This window comes from Anolis sagrei, chromosome 1 (genome assembly GCF_037176765.1).
Source record: "Anolis sagrei isolate rAnoSag1 chromosome 1, rAnoSag1.mat, whole genome shotgun sequence".
NCBI classification, from domain to species: domain Eukaryota; kingdom Metazoa; phylum Chordata; class Lepidosauria; order Squamata; family Dactyloidae; genus Anolis; species Anolis sagrei.
In genome coordinates this window covers 106,269,368-106,290,289 of record NC_090021.1, presented here as the reverse complement: position 1 = coordinate 106,290,289, position 20,922 = coordinate 106,269,368, and the positions used below count along the sequence as shown (strand labels likewise).

At 41.2% G+C, this 20,922-nt stretch overlaps 1 protein-coding gene across 1 annotated transcript in view; it reads left to right on the top strand.

Moving 5' to 3' along the window:
* HTR1E (5-hydroxytryptamine receptor 1E) overlaps nucleotides 1-20,684 on the top strand; it is a 52,416-nt gene extending 31,732 nt beyond the window's left edge. The window contains exon 2 of the mRNA XM_060755045.2: nucleotides 18,902-20,684. Within this exon, the coding sequence (XP_060611028.1) occupies nucleotides 19,066-20,160 (1,095 nt within the window). The 5' untranslated portion in view covers nucleotides 18,902-19,065 and the 3' untranslated portion in view covers nucleotides 20,161-20,684. The remainder of the gene's footprint in view (nucleotides 1-18,901) is intronic.
* The last annotated feature ends 238 nt before the right edge of the window (nucleotides 20,685-20,922 follow it).

Genomic DNA, 20,922 nt, shown 5'->3' with positions numbered 1-20,922 from the left:
TAGTAAGGATCCTGCCCCTAAGTGAAATTGTCTTTCGGCCTCCAAATGTATAATATTACAGTCACTGAAAACTTTTGTGGAGCATTACAGAAATTTTGTTCAGACACCCAAACAAAAAGAGAAAGTAAAGTTATCAAGGGAATGCCAACATGGCAGATAGAACAGTTCTAGGCATGAATAATTTTCAGTGTCTTATTCGCTGCAATGCTAGAAATTTGGGGACTGAAGAAGAATGTCATTATGGGTTGCTGTTCTTGTATGCCTTTGAGGAATTTCGGAGGGATAGCTAATCCTCCAGAGGACAGGATCAGAATTCATAAGGACCTTAACAGATTAGAGAACTGGCACAAAACTAACAAAATGAATTTCAACAAGGGCAAATGTAAGATACTACACTTAGGCAGGAAAAAATATAATGCAAAGATACCGAATGGGTGATGCCCAGCTTGACAACAGTCTATGTGAGAAAGATCTTGGAGTCTTCATGGGCAACAAGTTGAACATGAGACAGCAGTGTGATGCAGCAGCTAAATGGCCTGCATCAAAAGGAGTATAGTGTCTAGATCAGTGGTTCTCAACCTGTGTGTCCCCAGGTGTTTTGGCCTACTACTCTCAGAAATCCCAGCCAGTTCACAAGCTGTTAGGATTTCTGGGAGTTGAAGGCCAAAACATTTGATGCCACATAGGTTGAGAACCACTGGTCTAGATCGAGGAAAGTTATGGTGCTGTTGTATTCTGTTTTAGGTAGACCTCACCTAGAATATTGTGTGCATTTCTGAACACCACAGTTCAAAAGAGATATTGACAAGCTGGAATGTGTCCAGAGGAGGGCAACTAAAATTATCAAAGATCTGGAGACAATGTCATATGAATAGCGCCTTAAAGAACTGGTTATGTTTAGCCTGCAGAAGAGAAGGTTAAGAGGAGACATGATAACCGTGTATAAATATGTGAAAGGGTGTCATAAGGAAGAGGGAGCTGGCTTGTTTTCTGCTGGCCTTGAAACTAGGACCCAGAGCAATGGGTTCAAATTACAGAAAAGGAGATTCCACCTGAACATTAGGAAGAACTTCCTGGCCATACGAGTTGTTCAGCATTGGAACTCTGCCTTGGAGTGTGTTGGAGCTCCTTCCTTGGAAACTTTTAAACAGAGGCTGGGTGACCATCTGTCAGGGATACTTTGTGTTTTTCCTGCATGGCAGGAGGTTGGACTAGATGGCCCATGTAGTCTCTCCCACTCTATTATTCTATGATTTCAAGTTTTATGGCCTTCCTTTATTCTCTCTGTAGCTACACCACTGCTTTTCGACATCCTCCACCCAGCCTCCTTGCTACCCAAGTGCTGGATTGGATTCTTTCAGAAAACCTTCCACTTAGATTTGATTATCAATTTATTCATGCTTTTAGGTTTCTTTTATCTGCCAGTGTTCCACAGTGTATTCTTTATTATTTGTGCTTTAATATTGCAGTGGGCAACTTCCAAGAGCCTAGGATCCTTCATTCTTGGTGGGGGCTACACCTGATCCTTTGTTACCACCCAACTTGCTGTGTTTGTGCTGGTTATTGCAAATCCCCACACTCCCCCTCCCTTGTTAAGGCAAAGTATATGCACCCTCTGAATTTACAGCAGTGTTTCTTAACCTGGGGGTTGGGACCCCTGGTGGGGGTTGCAAGGGGGTGTCAGAGGGGTCACCAAAGACCATCAGAAAACACAGTATTTTCTCTTGGTCAGGAGGGTTCTGTGTGGGAAGTTTGGCTCCATTCTGTTGTTGGTGGGGTTTAGAGTGCTCTTTGATTGTCAATGAACTATAAAGCCCAGTAACTACAACTCCCAAATGTCAAGTCTTCCCCCCCCCCAAAAAAAAAACCTCAACCAGGGTTCACATTTGGGCATATTGAGTATTCATGCCAAGTTTGGTCCAGATCCATCACTGTTTGAGTCCACAGTACTCTCTGGATGTAGGTGAACTACAACTCCAAAACTCAAGGTCAACGCCCACCAAACCCTTCCACTATTTTCTTTTGGTCATGGGGGTTCTGTGTGCCACGTTTGGTTCAATTCCATTGTTGGTGGAGTTCAGAATGCTCTTTGATTGTAAGTTAACTATAAATCCCAGCAACTACACAAAATTGATCTCCCCCCGCAAACCCACCAGTATTCAAATTTGGGCATATCACACATTTGTGTGAAATTTGGTCCAGTGAATGAAAATACATCTTGCACATCAGATATTTACATTAGGATTCATAACAGTAGCAAAATGATAGTTTTGAAGTAGCAGTGAAAATAATTTTATGGTTGGGGGTCACCACAACATGAGAAACTATATTAAGGGGTCGCGGTATTAGGAGGGTTGAGAAACGCTGGTTTACAGGGAGATCTGCATTCCTGGGGGCCATTTGTGAGGTGGATGAGACACATATGAATGTATGTGCCTTTAAGTTTCTTGTCAAGTTATGGCAGCCCTATGAATTTTATAGGGTTTTCTTAGGCAAAGAGCACTCAGTGGTGATTTTGCCAGTTCCTTCCTTTGAAATATAGCCTTCAGCACTTCGAATTCCCTGCTGGTCTCCTATCCAAGTTAACCGGAATTGATGCTGTTTAGCTTACAAAATCGGTTGGGATATGATATGTTTAAGATGGTTAAGGTCTGGAACCTTTGGGGTATTTATTTGTTTCAAAAGAATATATGTATATGTATATGTATATGTATGTATATAAATCCCTTTGCAGGAGCAAATTTGGTAATGGCAGTATTGGCAGCTAGGATACATCAGGGATAAACATTGTAAGGGAACTATATGTGTACATTTGGTGTAAATCCTGCCCACCACTATTTTAGGAGCTTTAGAAATTCAAGCAAACAGTGTTATATAAATATTTGAGCAAACAAACAATATGATGAGTACAGTTATCTTAGCTTGATTTTGAAGTGGGAAGGGGAAAGAAAATAGTTCTGTGTAACGAACAACATCAAAGAGACAAACTAGGATTAGGCTGCATAATGAGGAAAACAAGTTTTTATTAACCTGGTGGCGGTATGTCTTGGTTCACTCTTAATGGCTTGCAATACACTTTTGCCCTGTTATGAAAGGCAGAAGAAATCTGATGAATGTGGAACATTTATTTTTATGGCTCTGAGGGCATCTGTTCCTTCCACTGATTAGTAACTAGAGAAAATGCCCTTTGCATTAGGTAACATGATTGAAGACACTCCTTTTCATTTTTCTTTCATGTTGTTCCTTTTTCTGTCTGATAAACACAATAATGTTAAATTATACATACCCTGGACCTCAGCACAAAAATCCCTTGATGTGGGATCTGCCTTGTAGAACATTAGGTACTTGTTTTCAAAGGTGACTGATGCACACCTGGAGAGAACACCTCCTGAGAGATTCTGGTACTTGTAAAATAAGATAAAATAAAATAAGGTACACACATAACTGGAGCACTGGCTATTTTAATTGAACATGGATCTGGCAGAATAGCTCTGAGTGGTAGAAGTAAATAGTCCTCTTATAGCCATTATTATTGATAATGGGTTGATGAAGGACTCCTCTAAGAGCTGGGCTCTGTGCCTGTAGGGTGCTACCCCACAGAGGTGGCTGAGAACACTAATATTGGCCAACGAATACACATTCCTAAGGTAATTGTGGGGACTAATCTCAAGCAATTGAGAAAAGGGATAATTTTAATTCTTGACTTTATGACAGGCATTTGGTCTTGGAATCATAGATGCCCTTGACACAAATATTTCTTCCAAGCAGTATCTTAGTGTTGTGCATAAGAACAAAGGATAGACAGAGGGCTCTTTTGTTCTCATGCACTATGAGTCCACTCTAATTGCCATGGCAACATCCTATGGCATTCTGAAATTTGTAATCTCGTGGGGCATTAGAGTTTTCTGGCTGAGGATGCTTCTTCCTAAACTGCAAATCCCAGTATTTCATAAGAGCAGCCATGGAGTCAAAGTGGGATCATAGTCTAGTAATTGTATAGTGAGAAAGGGCCCAAGTGGCCTCTTTAATATTCTCAAGAGCAACCAAACAGAGATCACTAGGGACATAATGAAAATGCCTTACACCCTCATACTTTTGATCCACATTGGATCGTGCTACCTACTCTGATGAGGGGTGAGTCTTCATGCTCTCAAGCAGTTTTTCCCATCACCTGCTAACCTGATCTGCCTAAATCAATGATTCTCAACATGTGGGTCCCCAGATGTTTTGATCTGCAGCTCCCAGAAATCCCAGCCAGTTTACCAGCTGATAGGATTTCTGGGAGTTAAAGGCCCAAACACCTAGGGATCAACAGGCTGAGAATCACTGGCCTAACTAGAGAAGTGTTACTTGTACAAAATATGAGTTTTAATAGAGCCATAACCCCTCCAGATGATCATAGAAGGGCAATAAATTAAAGCCAGCCCCTAGTATTTGCCCCTAAAGCTTTTCTCTTTTGAAGTCAAACATGGCTTCTGGAATCAAACACTGCAGTTTGCCTGATCTTGGTTCATCCATTTCTAAAGCAAATTAATATCCCGGGTGTACACCACCCCCTTTCCCAAATGTACATATAAGTTCACCTGTGGTTCATTATTCTTTGCTTAGCTATGGTCTCTCCATAGCTTTCAATTGCTTAATTCTATCTTTGCTCATTTGGATGATCAAAAACCTTCAAACCAAGATCCTACATCAGAAGGTGTAGCTATTTCTCCCCAAACCATCACAGTCATGTTGGTTTCATGTTGATGGAGAACTGGCATTGTAAGCAAGGTTGTATGGAATTCAACTATGGTGCATCCATGTGTCTTTTACAATGCATCCAGCTTCAGGAAGAGGGCTGGAGAAATCATTTCTGACCTCCCTGCTTTCCAGTTGGACTGTGCAGCTTAAAAGGTAGGTTTTGGGGAGACCTTTGGTCACTGCAATGGCACAATTACCCCAAAATGTGGACTGCAATGTCATACATCTGGTATACAACATCTTAATTGCTGAACAGGTTGGCAGCTTTGGTATTTAGAATGGATAGAATAAAAGGTCATCAATTAAATTCTTCAATGCAGTGTAAATAACGAAAGCAGAAGCAAAAGGAAAATGGCCCTTTGAAATGAAAGAGTAATAAGCAAGATGAAGTCTCAGACTCTGATGAAAACCAACCATACTTGGTGACATTTAGCTTATTCAATATTATCTCCATGTTAATTCAGCTAGCACCATTTTCCCCAAAGTTAAATAAGTCAGATTTCCTGGTTATGAGGTAAATATTTGTGCTTGGCATGTCTCTAAGCAGCAATGTAAGCCACAGACTAGATATTTTTATAGGTGCGAGTTGACCATCATATTTAAAATGCTCTTGTCTGAAAAGGTTAGGTGTACCTTTGAGCTTTACAGTGGCTAGATACCATCTCTTTCAGCATCTGGATTGCATTGAATATACCTAAGGGCATGTTTATATAAATCAAAGAGAGCAGCATTAGAAGCAAATACTTACTTTTGTAAGCTGCCTGGGCAGGAGGCATATTGCATCTGTGCAGTATTTCCTAAACTGTTGGCATTATATAAATTGTAAATAGCTAATAAATCAGCTATTGACTGATTCTTCCCTGCTACACATAAATCACTCATGTGGGAACAAGGAAGAAAGGAAAGAAGGAAGGAGAAAAGCAATGCATGAAGCTACTGTATTCTCTGGATCATTTGGATTGAGTTTGAAACATCCCTAACAATGCCAAGAAATTAAAAATATTCATCTTGGCCTCAATGACATCAGCCAAAGATCTTAAAATCTGGTGAAGCATACCTCATATCCCAGCAACTGACTTTTCTGACCAGTTCACTTTTGGCTTCATGCTCTCCCTCCATAAATTTGATCCAGGAACAGCAAGAATACTTTAACACATGCTCCTTTGAAAACTTGGATAATGCAAGCCCCATAAGTACACACAATTCTGTTTTTTTGTCAAATTATCTTGTAATGTAGTAATGAAAATGATGTAATGAGGCAGTAATAATGAAAATCATGTAACATTTTCATTATTTGAGACAGTGGCCCTTATTTCTCATGCCAGTAAGGTAATGCTCAAGATCCTGCAAGGAAGACTCCAGCAATACATGGAGCGAGAGATGCCAGATGTTCAAGCTGGGTTTAGAAAAGGCAGAGGAACGAGAGACCAGATTGCCAATATCCGCTGGATAATGGAGAAAGGCAGGGAGTTTCAGAAAAACATCTATTTCTGCTTCATTGACTATTCTAAAGCCTTTGACTGTGTGGATCATAATAAATTGTGGCAAGTTCTTGGTGGGATGGGCATACCAAGCCACCTTGTCTCTCTCCTGAGGAATCTGTACAAGGACCAAGTAGCAACAGTCAGAACTGACCACGGAACAACAGACTGGTTCAAGATTGGGAAAGGCGTACGGCAAGGCTGCATACTCTCACCCAACCTTTTTAACTTGTATGCAGAACACATCATGCGATGTGCGGGGCTGGATGAATGCAAAGCTGGGGTGAAAATTGCTGGAAGAAACATTAATAACCTCAGATATGCAGATGACACCACTCTGATGGCCGAAAGCGAGGAGGAGCTGAGGAGCCTTCTAATCAAGGTGAAAGAAGAAAGCGCAAAAGCCGGGTTGCAGCTAAATGTAAAAAAAACCAAGATTATGGCAACAAGAATGATTGACAACTGGAAAATAGAGGGAGAAAATGTGGAGGCCGTGACAGACTTTGTATTTCTAGGTGCAAAGATTACTGCAGATGCAGACTGTAGCCAGGAAATCAGAAGACGCTTACTTCTTGGGAGGAGAGCAATGTCCAGTCTCGATAAAATAGTGAAGAGTAGAGACATCAGACTGGCAACAAAGATCCGCCTAGTCAAAGCCATGGTATTCCCTGTAGTAACCTACGGATGTGAGAGCTGGACCTTAGGGAAGGCTGAGTGAAGGAAGATCGATGCTTTTGAACTGTGGTGTTGGAGGAAAGTGCTGAGAGTGCCTTGGACTGCGAGAAGATCCAACCAGTCCATCCTCCAGGAAATAAAGCCCGACTGCTCACTGGAGGGAAAGATACTAGAGACAAAGTTGAAGTACTTTGGCCACATCATGAGGAGACAGGAAAGCCTAGAGAAGACAATTATGCTGGGGAAAGTGGAAGGCAAAAGGAAGAGGGGCCGACCAAGGGCAAGATGGATGGATGGCATCCTTGAAGTGACTGGACTGACCTTGAGGGAGCTGGGGGTGGTAACGGCTGACAGGGAGCTCTGGCGTAGGCTGGTCCATGAGGTCACGAAGAGTCGGAGACGACTGAACATATGAACAACAACAATTTGAGACAGCTCAAACACTTCAGGACCTTGGACAGCAAGCTGGATTTGATTATGTATGTTTTTTGTGGCTTCCCCAAATCTTTGCATATTTGCTGGCCATGTGTTACAATTCATCTTGAAAGGACAAATCTGGAGACAACTGATTTACACAAGAGCTCTGAACAACAGAAAGTACTCAAGTTTATATGTTTACATTGAAAAGTGGGCAAATTGTTAAATTCCTCATTTTGCTAAGTCAAAACCTATATTAGCAATCAACTGATTTAGAGAACACATACCAATTTACGTTATCTGTTACATGCAAAAGAGCCAGTATGGTATGCACTTTGAATGATGGGCAAGGGTATCAGGAAACCAGTGTTGAATTGTATCTTTGTGGAATCGTACTGGATGTCTTTGCGTGAGTGCAGCTATCTTCCAACCCCTGACAAATACAATGGCAGCCATCTCCTCTCCAACAGATCTTACCAATACAGTCTCATGATAGGTTTGCCTTAGGGTCACTATGTTGGGAATAACCTAAAGGCATACAGCACACATATTATACACAAATGGAATTATCTATCCCCACAGTAATCATATCTGGCTTTCCATCTGCACTTCTGACTAGTGCTTCATGGGTAAAATATTCAGTGCTATAAATGTATGCTCTGTGGTCTTTAAACATGCCCCACAGATCCAGGTATGGGGAAAGATGTTGCAATGATTTGGTGCAGTGGTTCCCAACCTGTGTTCTATGGACCACCAGTGGTCTCCAAGAACTAAAGCATGCTCTGCAGCCTTACCATTACTACACTATTGCAATGAGAGTGACTGGTCTCATGAAACCCTCTTATAGTGCTAAGACAGCAGGGATGTCAGGAGTAGAGAGGCTGGCTACCCATGAGATGTACTACAATAATCCCCCTGACTGCTGCTTCTCTTCCTTCTCCCTCCCCTTGAGTGGAGTCATTCCATGTGGCACCTGGAAGCGGGGGCGCCCTGGTGTCTTCATTTTTAGGCCTGTTCTTGGGGTTATTTGGGGTGCTGATTCAGAAAATTGCATTGGATAGACCACATCAGCTCTAGATTATTAAATATGGTTTTCTGTGGGCGAGCAGATGGCGTCTACTGGATGGCATATGTTCTGTATCAGAAAGTAAAGCAGACGTGGTCTATCCAATGCAATTTTCTGAATCAGCTCCCCAAATAACCAAACCGAATCTAAAGTTGATCAAAACTGATTCATAACACTTTTGGTACTAATGTTGGAGAGTGGTCCCTGGTCAAAGTGGTCCCTGGTCAAAGTGCTTCATGGTCAACTGGTCCCTGGTAAAAAAAAGATTGAGAACCACTCACTTGGTGGGAAGGGTTATAGGCTTTGCATCTATTCAGAGACATGATCCCAGTCTAGCTATTATATCAAGGGGGAAATCATGTGACCTTCCAAATGTTGTGGGCTGCAACTCCCATATACCTCTTCAGCATAACTCGTGGTGAAAAATAATAGAAACATGCAGAGCAACAATATATGGAGAGCTATATAATCCCCATCCCTGCTGTAAATTCAGATAGAAGAACATTCCCAATTAACGCATGATTTGAAAGACTGAATTTCCAGCTTCTCTAACAATCAGACTTAATCCTTACTGATTTGCAATAATACCAACAAAATTATTTTACTCTTCATGTAAAAAATGACATGAATTCTATTCATGTTCACATGCAAAATAGAAGGAAATGCAGGTAACCTTTTATTTTTTAAGAAATAGTTACTCATTCAAATCAAGTAAAATCTCCTATTATGTTTTATTCTTTATATTATAGTCAGAGCAAATTAACTCCATCTTTTTTTGCTTTATGGGAGGGTGAGTAGCTAGACTAAAAATACCTCTCTGGGTTAAGATTTGAACTTCCAGATATTTTAGATGTCCCCAGTCTTCCTTCCTTGGGGAAGGAATATATCCTTTTTATGGTCTTCTATTAAAAGTGCAATATCATGAAGAAAATGCTTCCCTGGGGAAAGGTGGAACCAATCTTTGACTTTAATACTGCCCAGGGGTTTCTTTTATGGCATCCTACTTCATGGTGAGTGCTTGAAGTTCGCCTCTTAGCTTTGCTTGATGAGATCTGAAGCCACAGAAATGTGTTGTGCTTCAAACTTGCCATGGGCCATGTAAGGAATTATTAGGGCGGAGGCAGGGGGGAAGCATTTACCATCACTATCCAACTCAAAGCGTAAAAGAATTTTGGGCTGATATGGGTGGGATAAAAATGACATAAATAAGTAAATAAATAAATAAATTTAGACTATACATCTCAGAACTGCTGTGGCCATGTGGGCATTTTTTTTTCATGTCATGAGCAACTTGAGAAACTGCAAGACGCTTCTGGTGTGAGAAAATTGACCATCTGCAAGGACATTGCCCAGCAAACACCCAGATGTTTTGATGTTTTATCATCCTTGTGGAAGGCTTCTCTTATGTTCCCACATGGGGAGCTGGAGCTGACAGAGGGAGCTCATCCGTACTCTCCTCAGATTCAAATCTCCAACCTGTCAGTCTTCAGTCCTGCCGGCACAAGGGTTTAACCTACTGTGCCATTGGGGGCTCTGCCATGTGGGCTGAAGAAGTCTGAGAGCTGTCATAGCTTTTCCAGGCTCATTATCTAACTCCAACCAAAGAAAAGAACTGCAAAGTACTACCTTATCACCTAGGAAGTCTCATATTAGCAGTAAACCAGAGCTTATCTAGTGATACACCAACCTCATGATGCCTTTGGACCTTCTGTTCTCACCTTGCATCACCTTCCACTGTAATAGAGAGACTGTGTCGTATTTAAACTCTTGCTCATTTCCCACTAAAATATCAGATTACCAAATTTTGAGCAACAATTTACTTCAGAGAACATATAGCAGATCTTGGAAACTGTCTACTATGGCTACTAACTATAGTTGACTGGAATATAGTGGATGCTAAATCAAAATGCTAGTTCCAATTAGAGAAGACCCCTTGAATCAATGGGATATATATAAATGTTGAGTGATTTATACTGAATATCTACTCATGCTGGAATGACAACTGAATTTATAGACCCATGTGTTGATGCTCTATGGTTCATGGTGCACTATGCTGGCATAACTATGTCAGCCCAGACAGTCAGTAGCATAAGGAATCAAAAGAACATAAGCACAGGGTAAAGCATAAAAAAAATCCTACTACCTTTAAAACAAAATGTTATTAGTTTTCAGCTACCTTCTTGTATAATTCTCCTTTTGGTGGATTTTCAAAACCAGAGTATTCTGAAAAGGCTGGCTTTGCAAATCCTCTGTGCCATGCAAAATTCAGCAACCTTCCAAGGAACATTTATAAAGTTGCAAGGAAAATTGTAGTTGGATAGACAGTTTTCCAAGTCAGCTTTCTCAAAATACCTTGGCTTTGAAAGCCCACCTAGAAGACAGGAATTGCTGGAACAGGCTGCTTAAGACCCAACCAATTTCTTCATTTCTTGGTGACTTTGTTTGACTTTCCCAGTGGCACAGCTTCACAAAAACAACATTGTATGTCTTCTTCTGTTTGCCACTTCTTTCTAGCAGACATTTAAAATCCATTTAGGCAGAATCCAGTTCAGTTGGCTCGTGGGACAAAAGGAAGTCAACATGCATTAATTCATGTTCAACCATTCTGGCAATGTTTCACAAGTTCCTTGAATGTTTCAGCCTAAGACCAAATTGGTCTTACAGTGTCTTGGAATACATTTGGAAGCTGATTTAACCAAGACATGGCAAGTTGTAATCAGACTCCCTTTTGAATTATCATTTTTGTTGTTTATTCATTCAGTTGCTTCTGACTCTTTGTGACCTCATGGACCAGCCCATGCCAGAGCTCCCTGTCGGCCATCACCTCCCCCAGCTCCTTCAAGGTCAAGCCAGTCACTTCAAGGATGCCATCCATCATCTTGCCCTTGGTCGGCCGCATCATCAATATCTTCTCCAAGTTTTCTTGTCTTCTCATTATGTGGTCAAAGTACTTCATCTTTACCTCCAATATCCTTTCCTCCAGTGAGCAGTCGGGCTTTATTTCCTGAAGTATGGACTGGTTTGATCTTCTCGTGATCCAACGTACTCTCAGAATTTTCCTCCAACCCCACAGTTCAAAATCTTCCTTTTCTCATCCTTCCTTATGGTCCAGCTCTCACATCCATAGGTTACTATGGGGAATACCATTGCTTTAACTATGCAGATATTTGTTGCCAATATGATGTCTCTACTCTTCATTATTTTTATCGAGATTGGTCATTGCTCTCCTCCCAAAAAGTAAGCGTCTTCTGATTTCCTGGTTGCAGTCTGCATCTGCAGTAATCTTTGCACCCAGAAATACAAAGTCTGTCACTGCCTCCATGTTTTCTTCCTTTGTCTGCAAGAACTGAGCAAAGGCTTCACAGCAAGCTGCCGAATTGTCAGGGCTCCCATCCTGAGAGGTGGGATTTAAAAGGCCTCTGACAACTTGAAACAGTTCAGCCGGATGGTTCTTTGCAGACGCAGTAGTGGCCGCAAAGAAAGATTTCTTTGCAGCCTTTATTGCCGCGGCATATGCCCTTAGAAAGGACACAAACTGTGTTCAATTTGGCTCGCTCGGCTCTGAACGCCACACGCTCTCTAGTTCCCTCTTCCTTCGCCTTGTTGAACCAAGGAACTGGTTTAGCTCGGTTACTTGAGAGGGAACGTTCTGGAGCGATCGTGTTTATTGCCCTAGTCATCTCCCCATTCCAGAGAGTGACCAAGGCATCAACAGGATCACCTACCGAGGTGGCCGGAAATTCCCCAAGAGCATCAGGAATCCGTCCGGATCCATAAGCCTCCTGGGGCAGACCAACTTAATGGGTCCTCCACCCCTGCAGAAGTTAGGGGGTGCAGTGAGTCTAAATCTAACCAGGTAGTGGTCGGTCCATGGCAACAGAGAGATGGTCAACTCCTCAACACCGCCACCATCCTCCCATCCCTGGCAGAAAACCAAATCCAACCTGTGTCCCGCACTGTGAGCGGGGCCAGATACCCGTTGGGACAGCCCCATGGTTGCCATGGAAGACATGAAGTCCTGAGCCGCTCCTAGTAGGGTAGCCTCGGTGTGTACATTGAAGTCCCCCAGCACAAGGAGCCATTGGGACTCCAATGCCAAGCTCGAGACCACCCCTGCTAGCTCAGGTAGGGAGACCGTAGTGCAGCGAGGTGGACAGTACACTAACAGAATCCCTATTCTGTCCCGGTCACCCACTCTCAGATGGAGACATTCAAAGTTGGTTGACTGCAGGATGGGGCCCCTGGTCAGAGGAATGGTATTTCTAAGGTTGTTAATGTTCCTTCCAGCAATTTTAACTCCAGTCTTGGTTTCATCAAACCCTGCATGTCTCATGATGTGATCTGCAACAAGTTTAGTAGGTAGGGAAAGAGCCCTGCCATACTCCTTTCCAAATCTTGAACCAGTCTGTTGTTCCATGGTGAATTATCTACATGTCCATTAAAACTCACAAAAAATCTGTTGCATTTTCAGACTTACAAAAGGGTCTTCTAAGTGGGTAGATAAATGGGAGCAAATTACTCTATTCTGCCTCAGTGCTAATTCTGTGAAACTGTACAAGAAGTAAATGTAGGTGCAAGTGGATGCAAACACTTTGCATGTGGTCAGTGCTATACTACTACTCAAGAATCCACAAATTGTACTTCTATTTATTTCATTTTATTTCTATCCCACCTTTTTATGGGAAAAAAATGTTCATGTCAACTAATAATCATCAACAAAGCAAACTAAAAGCAACTCAAGCAGTAAAACCATTAAAAAAACCCCATAAACTCCTGCTGTATTTTGTTGACATACCCTCAAAATAACCTCTTTCATTCTCTCACTGTTTCCTCTTCTCTCACTTGCCCTTCCTTCTTTTTATTTCTTTATGTTTTGTTTTGTTTTGTTTTTGGACTCCAATGGCAAATTGCATCAGCCACCCTCTTCACAGCTGGAATTCATTTTTCTTATAGCCAGCTGACTCCCCAATTTGAGCTATAAAGAAGGTGAAAATGAAAGCCAAGTTTACAAGTGTTGGCTTGTTTTGCAACCCAGGGCAGTCTTTAACTAACCCAAGCACTGTGTAAATGCTTTTACAGAGCAATAATCCTGCAGGCAGAAAGAACATTGTGTGGGGCACAGATTGCCAAGTTTATAAGAAAGGCTGCTGAAACATGACCTCTACTCATGCAGTATTCTACATTTATCAAAGCAACTTAATGTATATACTTATATAGGCCTAGTTTTTCAATCTGTATTTTAGGCTGAAAAGCTCCCCTTGGCTTATACTTGGGTAAGAGTCCTGGCAGGAAGGCATGGGGGTGAAAAGGGGCTTCTTTCAGCCCCACGCCTTCCTGCCAGGATCCTCAGCTCTCCGCACAGCAACCCAGCTCTCCTTCCTCTCCTCCTCTCTCACTCAGCATGCACCTTCCTCTCCTCTCTTGGCACCAGTCTTTCCCACTTTTGCTTATTCATATACACACAGCATTTTCCTCAAAATGTATAGTTAAAATAAACTATGGTGATTATTGGAAGGATACATAAGCACATTTACATAAAATAATGATTAAATCAAAGTTGGATCATCTTATCTTAAATTACAGTTTTATGTAAATATTAAAAAAACATTTAACCTACTGATGCATCAGTTAACGTAATTGTATTGGTATCTATTTTCATTTTGAAATTTACCAATAGCTGCTGCATTTCCCACCCTTGGCTTATACTTGAGTCAATAAGTTTTCCCAGTTTTTGTGGGAAAATTAGGTGCCTTGGCTTATATTCGGATCGGCTTATACTCGAGTATATGGTAATTTTAAAAAACTGGTCCTTCTTGGTGGACCACCAGTTCACAAGTTTCTGTCTTTGCAATTCTAAAATGATTCCTGTACCTTCAACAGTGATACATCAAGGAACTGGCTTCCATATGACACTCCAGAAAAAATGGCATGTCACTCCTTAAATCCATTTTTGACCCCATGCAACTCTCCTGCAGAATATATCAGTGCTAGCACCAAAGAGGAAAACTCCTAACTAAACACTATTAGCCTGAAATAGTTTATTGCTCCCACTCCTTCATGGAGCTACAGGGTGACTTGTTCTAGGCTAAAGAGTGATTGATAGACCCCCAGAAGGTGATTGTCAGGTGCAGTTGTCTACTGTTTTCCAAGTATGTGGCTTTTTGTTTTAAAATTTTCAAAGAGGTTTACATATGTAAGGAACATGGAATTTCCTTACATATATGCAGGGTTCTATGCAAAGTTATATATCATTGGTGACAGAGTCTATAAGAATATTTTGATAGTTAACCACAGTGAGAATTTCAATATGTTATTGAAGTGCAACTCCCAGCATTCCTCTTCACTGGCTAAGTTCACTAATTATAGTATTCCGAGAGTTGGATTCCAGCAACTTTTGAAAATCCACATGATTTCCATCCCACAGTAAGTGTAAGCAGCAAGTTTGTGACCATTGTAACAATCTTTTTTCTTGAAAAACAAAATACAGTTGGCCTCTTTACCCATGGATTCTGCAACCTTAGATTCAACTATCTACAGCCTTGAAAATATTCCAAAACATTCCAAAAGACAAAGCCCAGTTTTGTCATTATTTATATATATTATTTTGCTATGCCATTGTTTATAATGGGGATCCATGGGGATTTTGGTATTCATGTGGGTCCTGGAAGTGAACCCAGTGGATACCAAGGACCTACTGTATACAGATCTGGAAGGATCAAGATTGGTGAAAGATGATGTCCAATCATTGTAGGCCATTGCTGACTATGTATGCTGTCTCTTTGTCTAGGTCAGTGGTTCTCAACCTGTGGGTCCCTAGGCATTTTGGCCTACAAATCCCAGAAAACCCAGTCAGTTTACCAGCTGTTAGGATTTCTGGGAGTTGAAGGCCAAAACATCTGAGGACCTAAAGGTTGAGAACCACTGGTCTAGATGGACTGTCTCACCTGCTTTTTTCCAGCAAAAGTTGTGAGGCATTATCCTGATCTATTCTGGTACATAGCTGCACAGATGAAAACCCCCATGATGAGATTTTTCTCCCTCGAGTTCCTAGGGTGATAAGGACTTGTCTGGTTATTCAAACAAAAACTAAGAAGACTTCATTGTTCAACAACATTTCCACATCTGGATCTGCCCTCTGTCAAGGAACCCTGAAACTTAATTTTACTGTTGTTGTACATTCGTTCAGTCGCTTCCGACTCTTTGTGACCTCATGGACCAGTCCACGCCAGAGCTCCCTGACAGCCATCACCACCCCCAGCTCCTTCAAGGTCAAGCCAGTCACTTCAAGGATCCCATCCATCTTGCCCTTGATCATCCCCTCTTCCTTTTTTCTTCCATTTTCCCCAGCATAATTGTCTTCACTGCGCCTTCCTGTCTTCACATTATGTGTCCAAAATACTTCATCTTTGCCTCTAATATCCTTCCCTCCAAAGGGAAGGATATTAATAGCAACTGAAAAAACAAGCATGTCATTTTTTGCTGTTTCAATGCAATTGCCTTTTTATTACAGTAAAGTCTCGAATATCCAACATAAATGGGCTGGCAGAACATTGGATAAGTGAAAATGTTGGATAATAAGGAGGGATTAAGGAAAAGCCTATTAATCGTCAAAATACATTATGGTTTTACAAATTAAGCACCAAAACATCATGTTTTACAACCACTCAACAGAAAACATAGTTCAATACACAGTAATGTAATGTAGTAATTACTGTGTTCACAAATTTAGCACCAAAACATCATAATGTATTGAAACAGCTGTGGAGGCAGACTGCATTGGAAAATACAGAACGTCGGATGAGTGAAGGTTGGATAAGCAAGACTCTATTATGAAAATCTAAAACTGGAAACTCTCATATTAATCTATGGATGGGAAACATGTAACCCCACCATCAATGTCACTAGTATAGCCATAGGTGAGGAATGCAGTCCAACAATATATAGAGGGCCACATGCTTCCTCCACATTTTGATGTAACATACCATTGAGTATGTTGTTTGACTGTACCTCCCCGCAGCCCTCAGACTTGACTATGTAATCTGGAGATAAAAGTCCTGCCAGATTTGAAAGGCTACAGGTGCCTAATCCTGATCTGATACAATTTAAGACAAGGCACCAAAACCATATTCATTCCTAGGCATGTTCAAAGTCAAGCTGTAAACCACTCAGTCAAGTAAGAATTCAAAAAGTCTATATTTTTAAAATACTTGTTAGTGAATTTTCACATCAGCAGGTGTCTCTGTCCAACAAGCCCATGATTGCCTCCTGCAAAGAAATGCTCAGTGGGATACAAGGTCTTACAGCAACAATTAGAGCAAACTTCATAACCTCATGTAGACAGCAATGGGCTTTGACCTTAAATATTAATGTTTACAGAATCTTTAAACTTTAACTTGAAACCAGCATACAGGTGCTTATCCAGAATTACGGAGTACACCAGAATTGTCTACCTTGGTGGCTGAGATAGTGACACTTTTTCTTTCTAATTGTTCAGTGTGCACAAACTTTGTTTCAGCGCAAAATGCTTTAAAATATTGTGTATAAAATCAACATTAGCCTACATGTGAAAGGTGTATATGAAACCTAAATGTCATGGGTGTCATCTTCAAGATTATGTAGATTATGTGTGCATGTCCAGATATAGATATTCCAAAATCTGAAAATATATTCCTGGCACCAAGCATTTTGGAGTACTCAACCTGTATTATAAAATCTGTGTTTTTCATGGTATGTTTCTATAATATTAAAGCACTGGCTCCTGAATACGAAAACATGCTTACAAAAGGCTAATCTTCATTACCTTGAATACGCTCTTCTGAAACAATTGCAATAAGAGGGTAAATGGTAAATGTACAAAGTAATGCCTTGGGGAGTTTTGACAGTAAAAGATGTCATCTAGATTTGATTCTTGTGTGAATGTATTAAATATCACGGAGCTACATGGCAATATGTCTTGGTTTGTTCAATCCAAGTCCTTTCACTTACGTGATAAATAGGAAGACCTAAGCTTGGAAAAGAAAATCCCCTACAGAAGTGGTTGTCTTTGGGGGCATAGAACAATAACAGTAACTAATTGGGTTTTCAAAGATAAGCACAGTTTAATATAGATACAACCTGAAGTTATTCTCTGAAACTTTTCATGAAATGGCTTCTTGTTTATTAAGAACCACCCTTGAGGTCCTGTTAAAGGTTCTGCATCATAGAAGATTTAATTTTCTGATGTTTTCTGTTGTGACACTCTAGTTGTGAAATGTGCATTTTAGTGGGACATTGCAGTGCATCACCTTTCAGTTGCAGTTGCATAAGAAATCCTTTCTGTTTTTCCAAGACTCCCTAGTGAATCACTGATATGGCCTTTCACTGCTTACATATTTAAACTGCCATGTGCAGTTTGATATGTTTGCTAGTATATTTTATTTTATTATTGGATCTGTTGGGGACAATAATAATGGTGCAATGGGTTATACCCTTGTGCCGGCAGGACTGCTGACCGAAAGGTTGGCGGTTCGAATTCAGGGAGCAGGATAACACATCCGGGTGTCCCCTGTGCAATGTCCTTGCAGAGAGCCAACACTCTCAAACCACAAGCAACTTGCAGTTTCTCATGTTGCTCCTGACATGAAAAAAAGGATCTGTTTTGGTCATCTTTGCTATACTGTATTTTTTGTTATCCTTTGGGTATTTCTCTTTTAAGTAGGAACACTGTTTTTAACACCGGCTTTCATGTTGTTGTATGCCTTCAGTCATTTCCAACACATGGTGATCTTATCATGGTATGTTCTTGGCAAGATTTGTGAGGACAGGGTTGCCATTGCCTTCCTCTGAGGCTGAAATTGTATTACATATATGTATATGACTTGCTCAAGGTCACCCAATGCATTACCATGGCTAAGTGGGGATCACTCACTAACAAAAATGAAACATTCTGAAGTATTTTCTGAACCCAATTCTAATATATTGAGAATTAGAGTTGTAAGTCTATAATGGAGAAGTCTTGTATTTCTTGACTCCAGTATTTTTGTACTGGTTCCTTTCTCTCTCTCAGTAAGTGGAAGCAGAAATGTAGCGAAGTTATTTGCAACTGTTCAAGTGATGCAATAGAATGCCTATTCTGTGGGTCTAGTTTTGCATAGGTTCCATGACAAAACATGATTTGGGAACGACGATGTTCCATCCTGGTGGATGTGTTTTGTGTGTGTGTGTCAGGAGTGACTTGAGAGACCACAAGTCACTTCTGGTGTGAGAGAATTGGCCATCTGCAAGGACGTTGCCTAGAGGATGCCTGGATGTTTTACCATCTTTGTGGGAGGCTTTTCTCATGTGCCAGCATGGGGAGCTGGAGCTGACAGAGGGAGCTCAACCCACTCTCCCTGGATTCGAGCCGCTGACCTATCGATCAGCAGTCCTGCTGGCACAAGGGTTTAACCCAGTGCATAACCGGGGGCAGGTGGATGAGGTATAAATAAAGGAGTAGAATCATAAAATGTGTTACTAACAGTCATATTTTTTTGTTTTCCAGCCAACCAGTGAGCAGGTGGAGGAAAGGTGCCTGGATGTGAAAATAAGATGGAGCATAAAGATCAGCCCTGAAGTATCTTTCATGATCTTCTGGAATGGAGGGTTTTTCAACCTGATTTTGTCTACTCACTGAAGGCAATAAGCAGTTTGTGTAGTTCAGATAAGATGAATCAGACAAACCTCACAACAGAAGCTACTGTGACTGTCCAGTCCAAGACAGCTACTGAAAACATGCTTATTGCCCTGACTCTGTCTGTCATTACCACCCTAACAATGCTGCTGAACTCTTCGGTCATTTCAGCAATCTGTACAACAAAGAAGCTTCACCAGCCGGCAAACTATTTAATATGCTCATTGGCTGTTACAGACTTACTTGTTGCTGTTCTGGTCATGCCCTTGAGCATCACCTACATAGTTATGGAAAGATGGACACTTGGATACTTCCTCTGCGAGATATGGCTGAGCATAGACATGACTTGTTGCACATGTTCAATACTTCACCTTTGTGTCATTGCTCTGGATCGATATTGGGCCATTACGGATGCCATTGAATATGCCAGGAAAAGGACTGCCAAGAGAGCTGCAGGTATGATTGGCACCGTATGGACCCTTTCCACTTTCATCTCCATGCCTCCTTTGTTTTGGAGGAACCACAACATAAACATCAATTCCAGTGAATGTCAGATTCAGCACAACCATGTGATCTATACCATTTACTCCACATTTGGAGCATTTTATATCCCTTTGACCCTGATACTGATTGTCTATTATCGGATTTATCACGCTGCAAAGAGTCTTTATCAAAAGCGTGGCTCAAGCCGACACCTCAGCAGCAGGAGTACAGACAGCCAAAACTCTTTTACCAGTTGTAAGATCACACAGACATTCTGTGTGTCCGATTTCTCCACATCGGATCCCACCATGGAGTTTGACAGAATGCATGCCTCAATGAAGAGCCCTACTTTTGACAACGACCTGGATTTGGTTGGAGATCGCCAACAGATTTCCAGTGTGCGGGAGCGCAAGGCCGCACGCATCCTTGGCCTTATTTTAAGTGCGTTCATTTTGTCTTGGTTACCATTTTTTATTAAAGAACTCATTGTGGGCCTTGGACTTGGCACTGTGTCTACAGAAGTGGCTCACTTTTTGACATGGTTGGGTTACGTGAATTCCCTGATCAATCCACTGCTGTACACCAGTTTTAATGAAGATTTTAAACTCGCTTTTAAAAAGCTCATTAAGTGTTGGGAACACTCTTAAAACAACGGCAGATGGTTTCAATGTGACTTCCTGGCCTTAAAATAAGAGAGAGGGAGAAAATAACTTAACCTAGCAACTCATTTGGATTCTTTTGTTTTTAGGCTGGAGAGCACATATTAAAAAAGATTAATTTAGCTTGTCTTTCTGCTTAATATCTCTTTAGCCTGTGAACTTATCATGCTGCTTTCTACCTCTATCTATTATGAGTACATGTATTTCTATATCATGAGATTCAAATACATTTTATTACACAGGTTCTTTCAATTTCCTTTCCCTCCCTCCCTCCTTCTCTTTCTTTCTCTCTGAAATAGAGCAAATGCAGCATAAAGGGCCCAATTCAATACTTGTCTTTAGACACTTCTAATAAATTATGAACCATCATCCTACTGTGTCGGTGATAACCCAACCCCCCTCCATCCTACTCCCTCACTGAATCTCATGCAAACATTTCTTTCAGTGCACAGTCCATGAGAAAGATATAATGGTCCATGCTGAATCAGACCAAAGACCTGTCCAGCCTTCTGTTCTCGAACCCAGAGTGGTACATAAAAATCCACACTTAAGCTACACATTCAGTGTCTTGTTCTGGTTGTGTTCCCCAGCATCTATTACACGGAAGCATTTCCCTTCTGACCTTGTTGGTAGGATATGGTCCTCATGACTGGAAACTACATAGCCTCATTCCCTGTGATTTCAAATGTTCTCTTCCTGTATATTGATCCAGAGATCTGCCTCCTCTTGGAGCTCTGGTCCAGAGTTTTC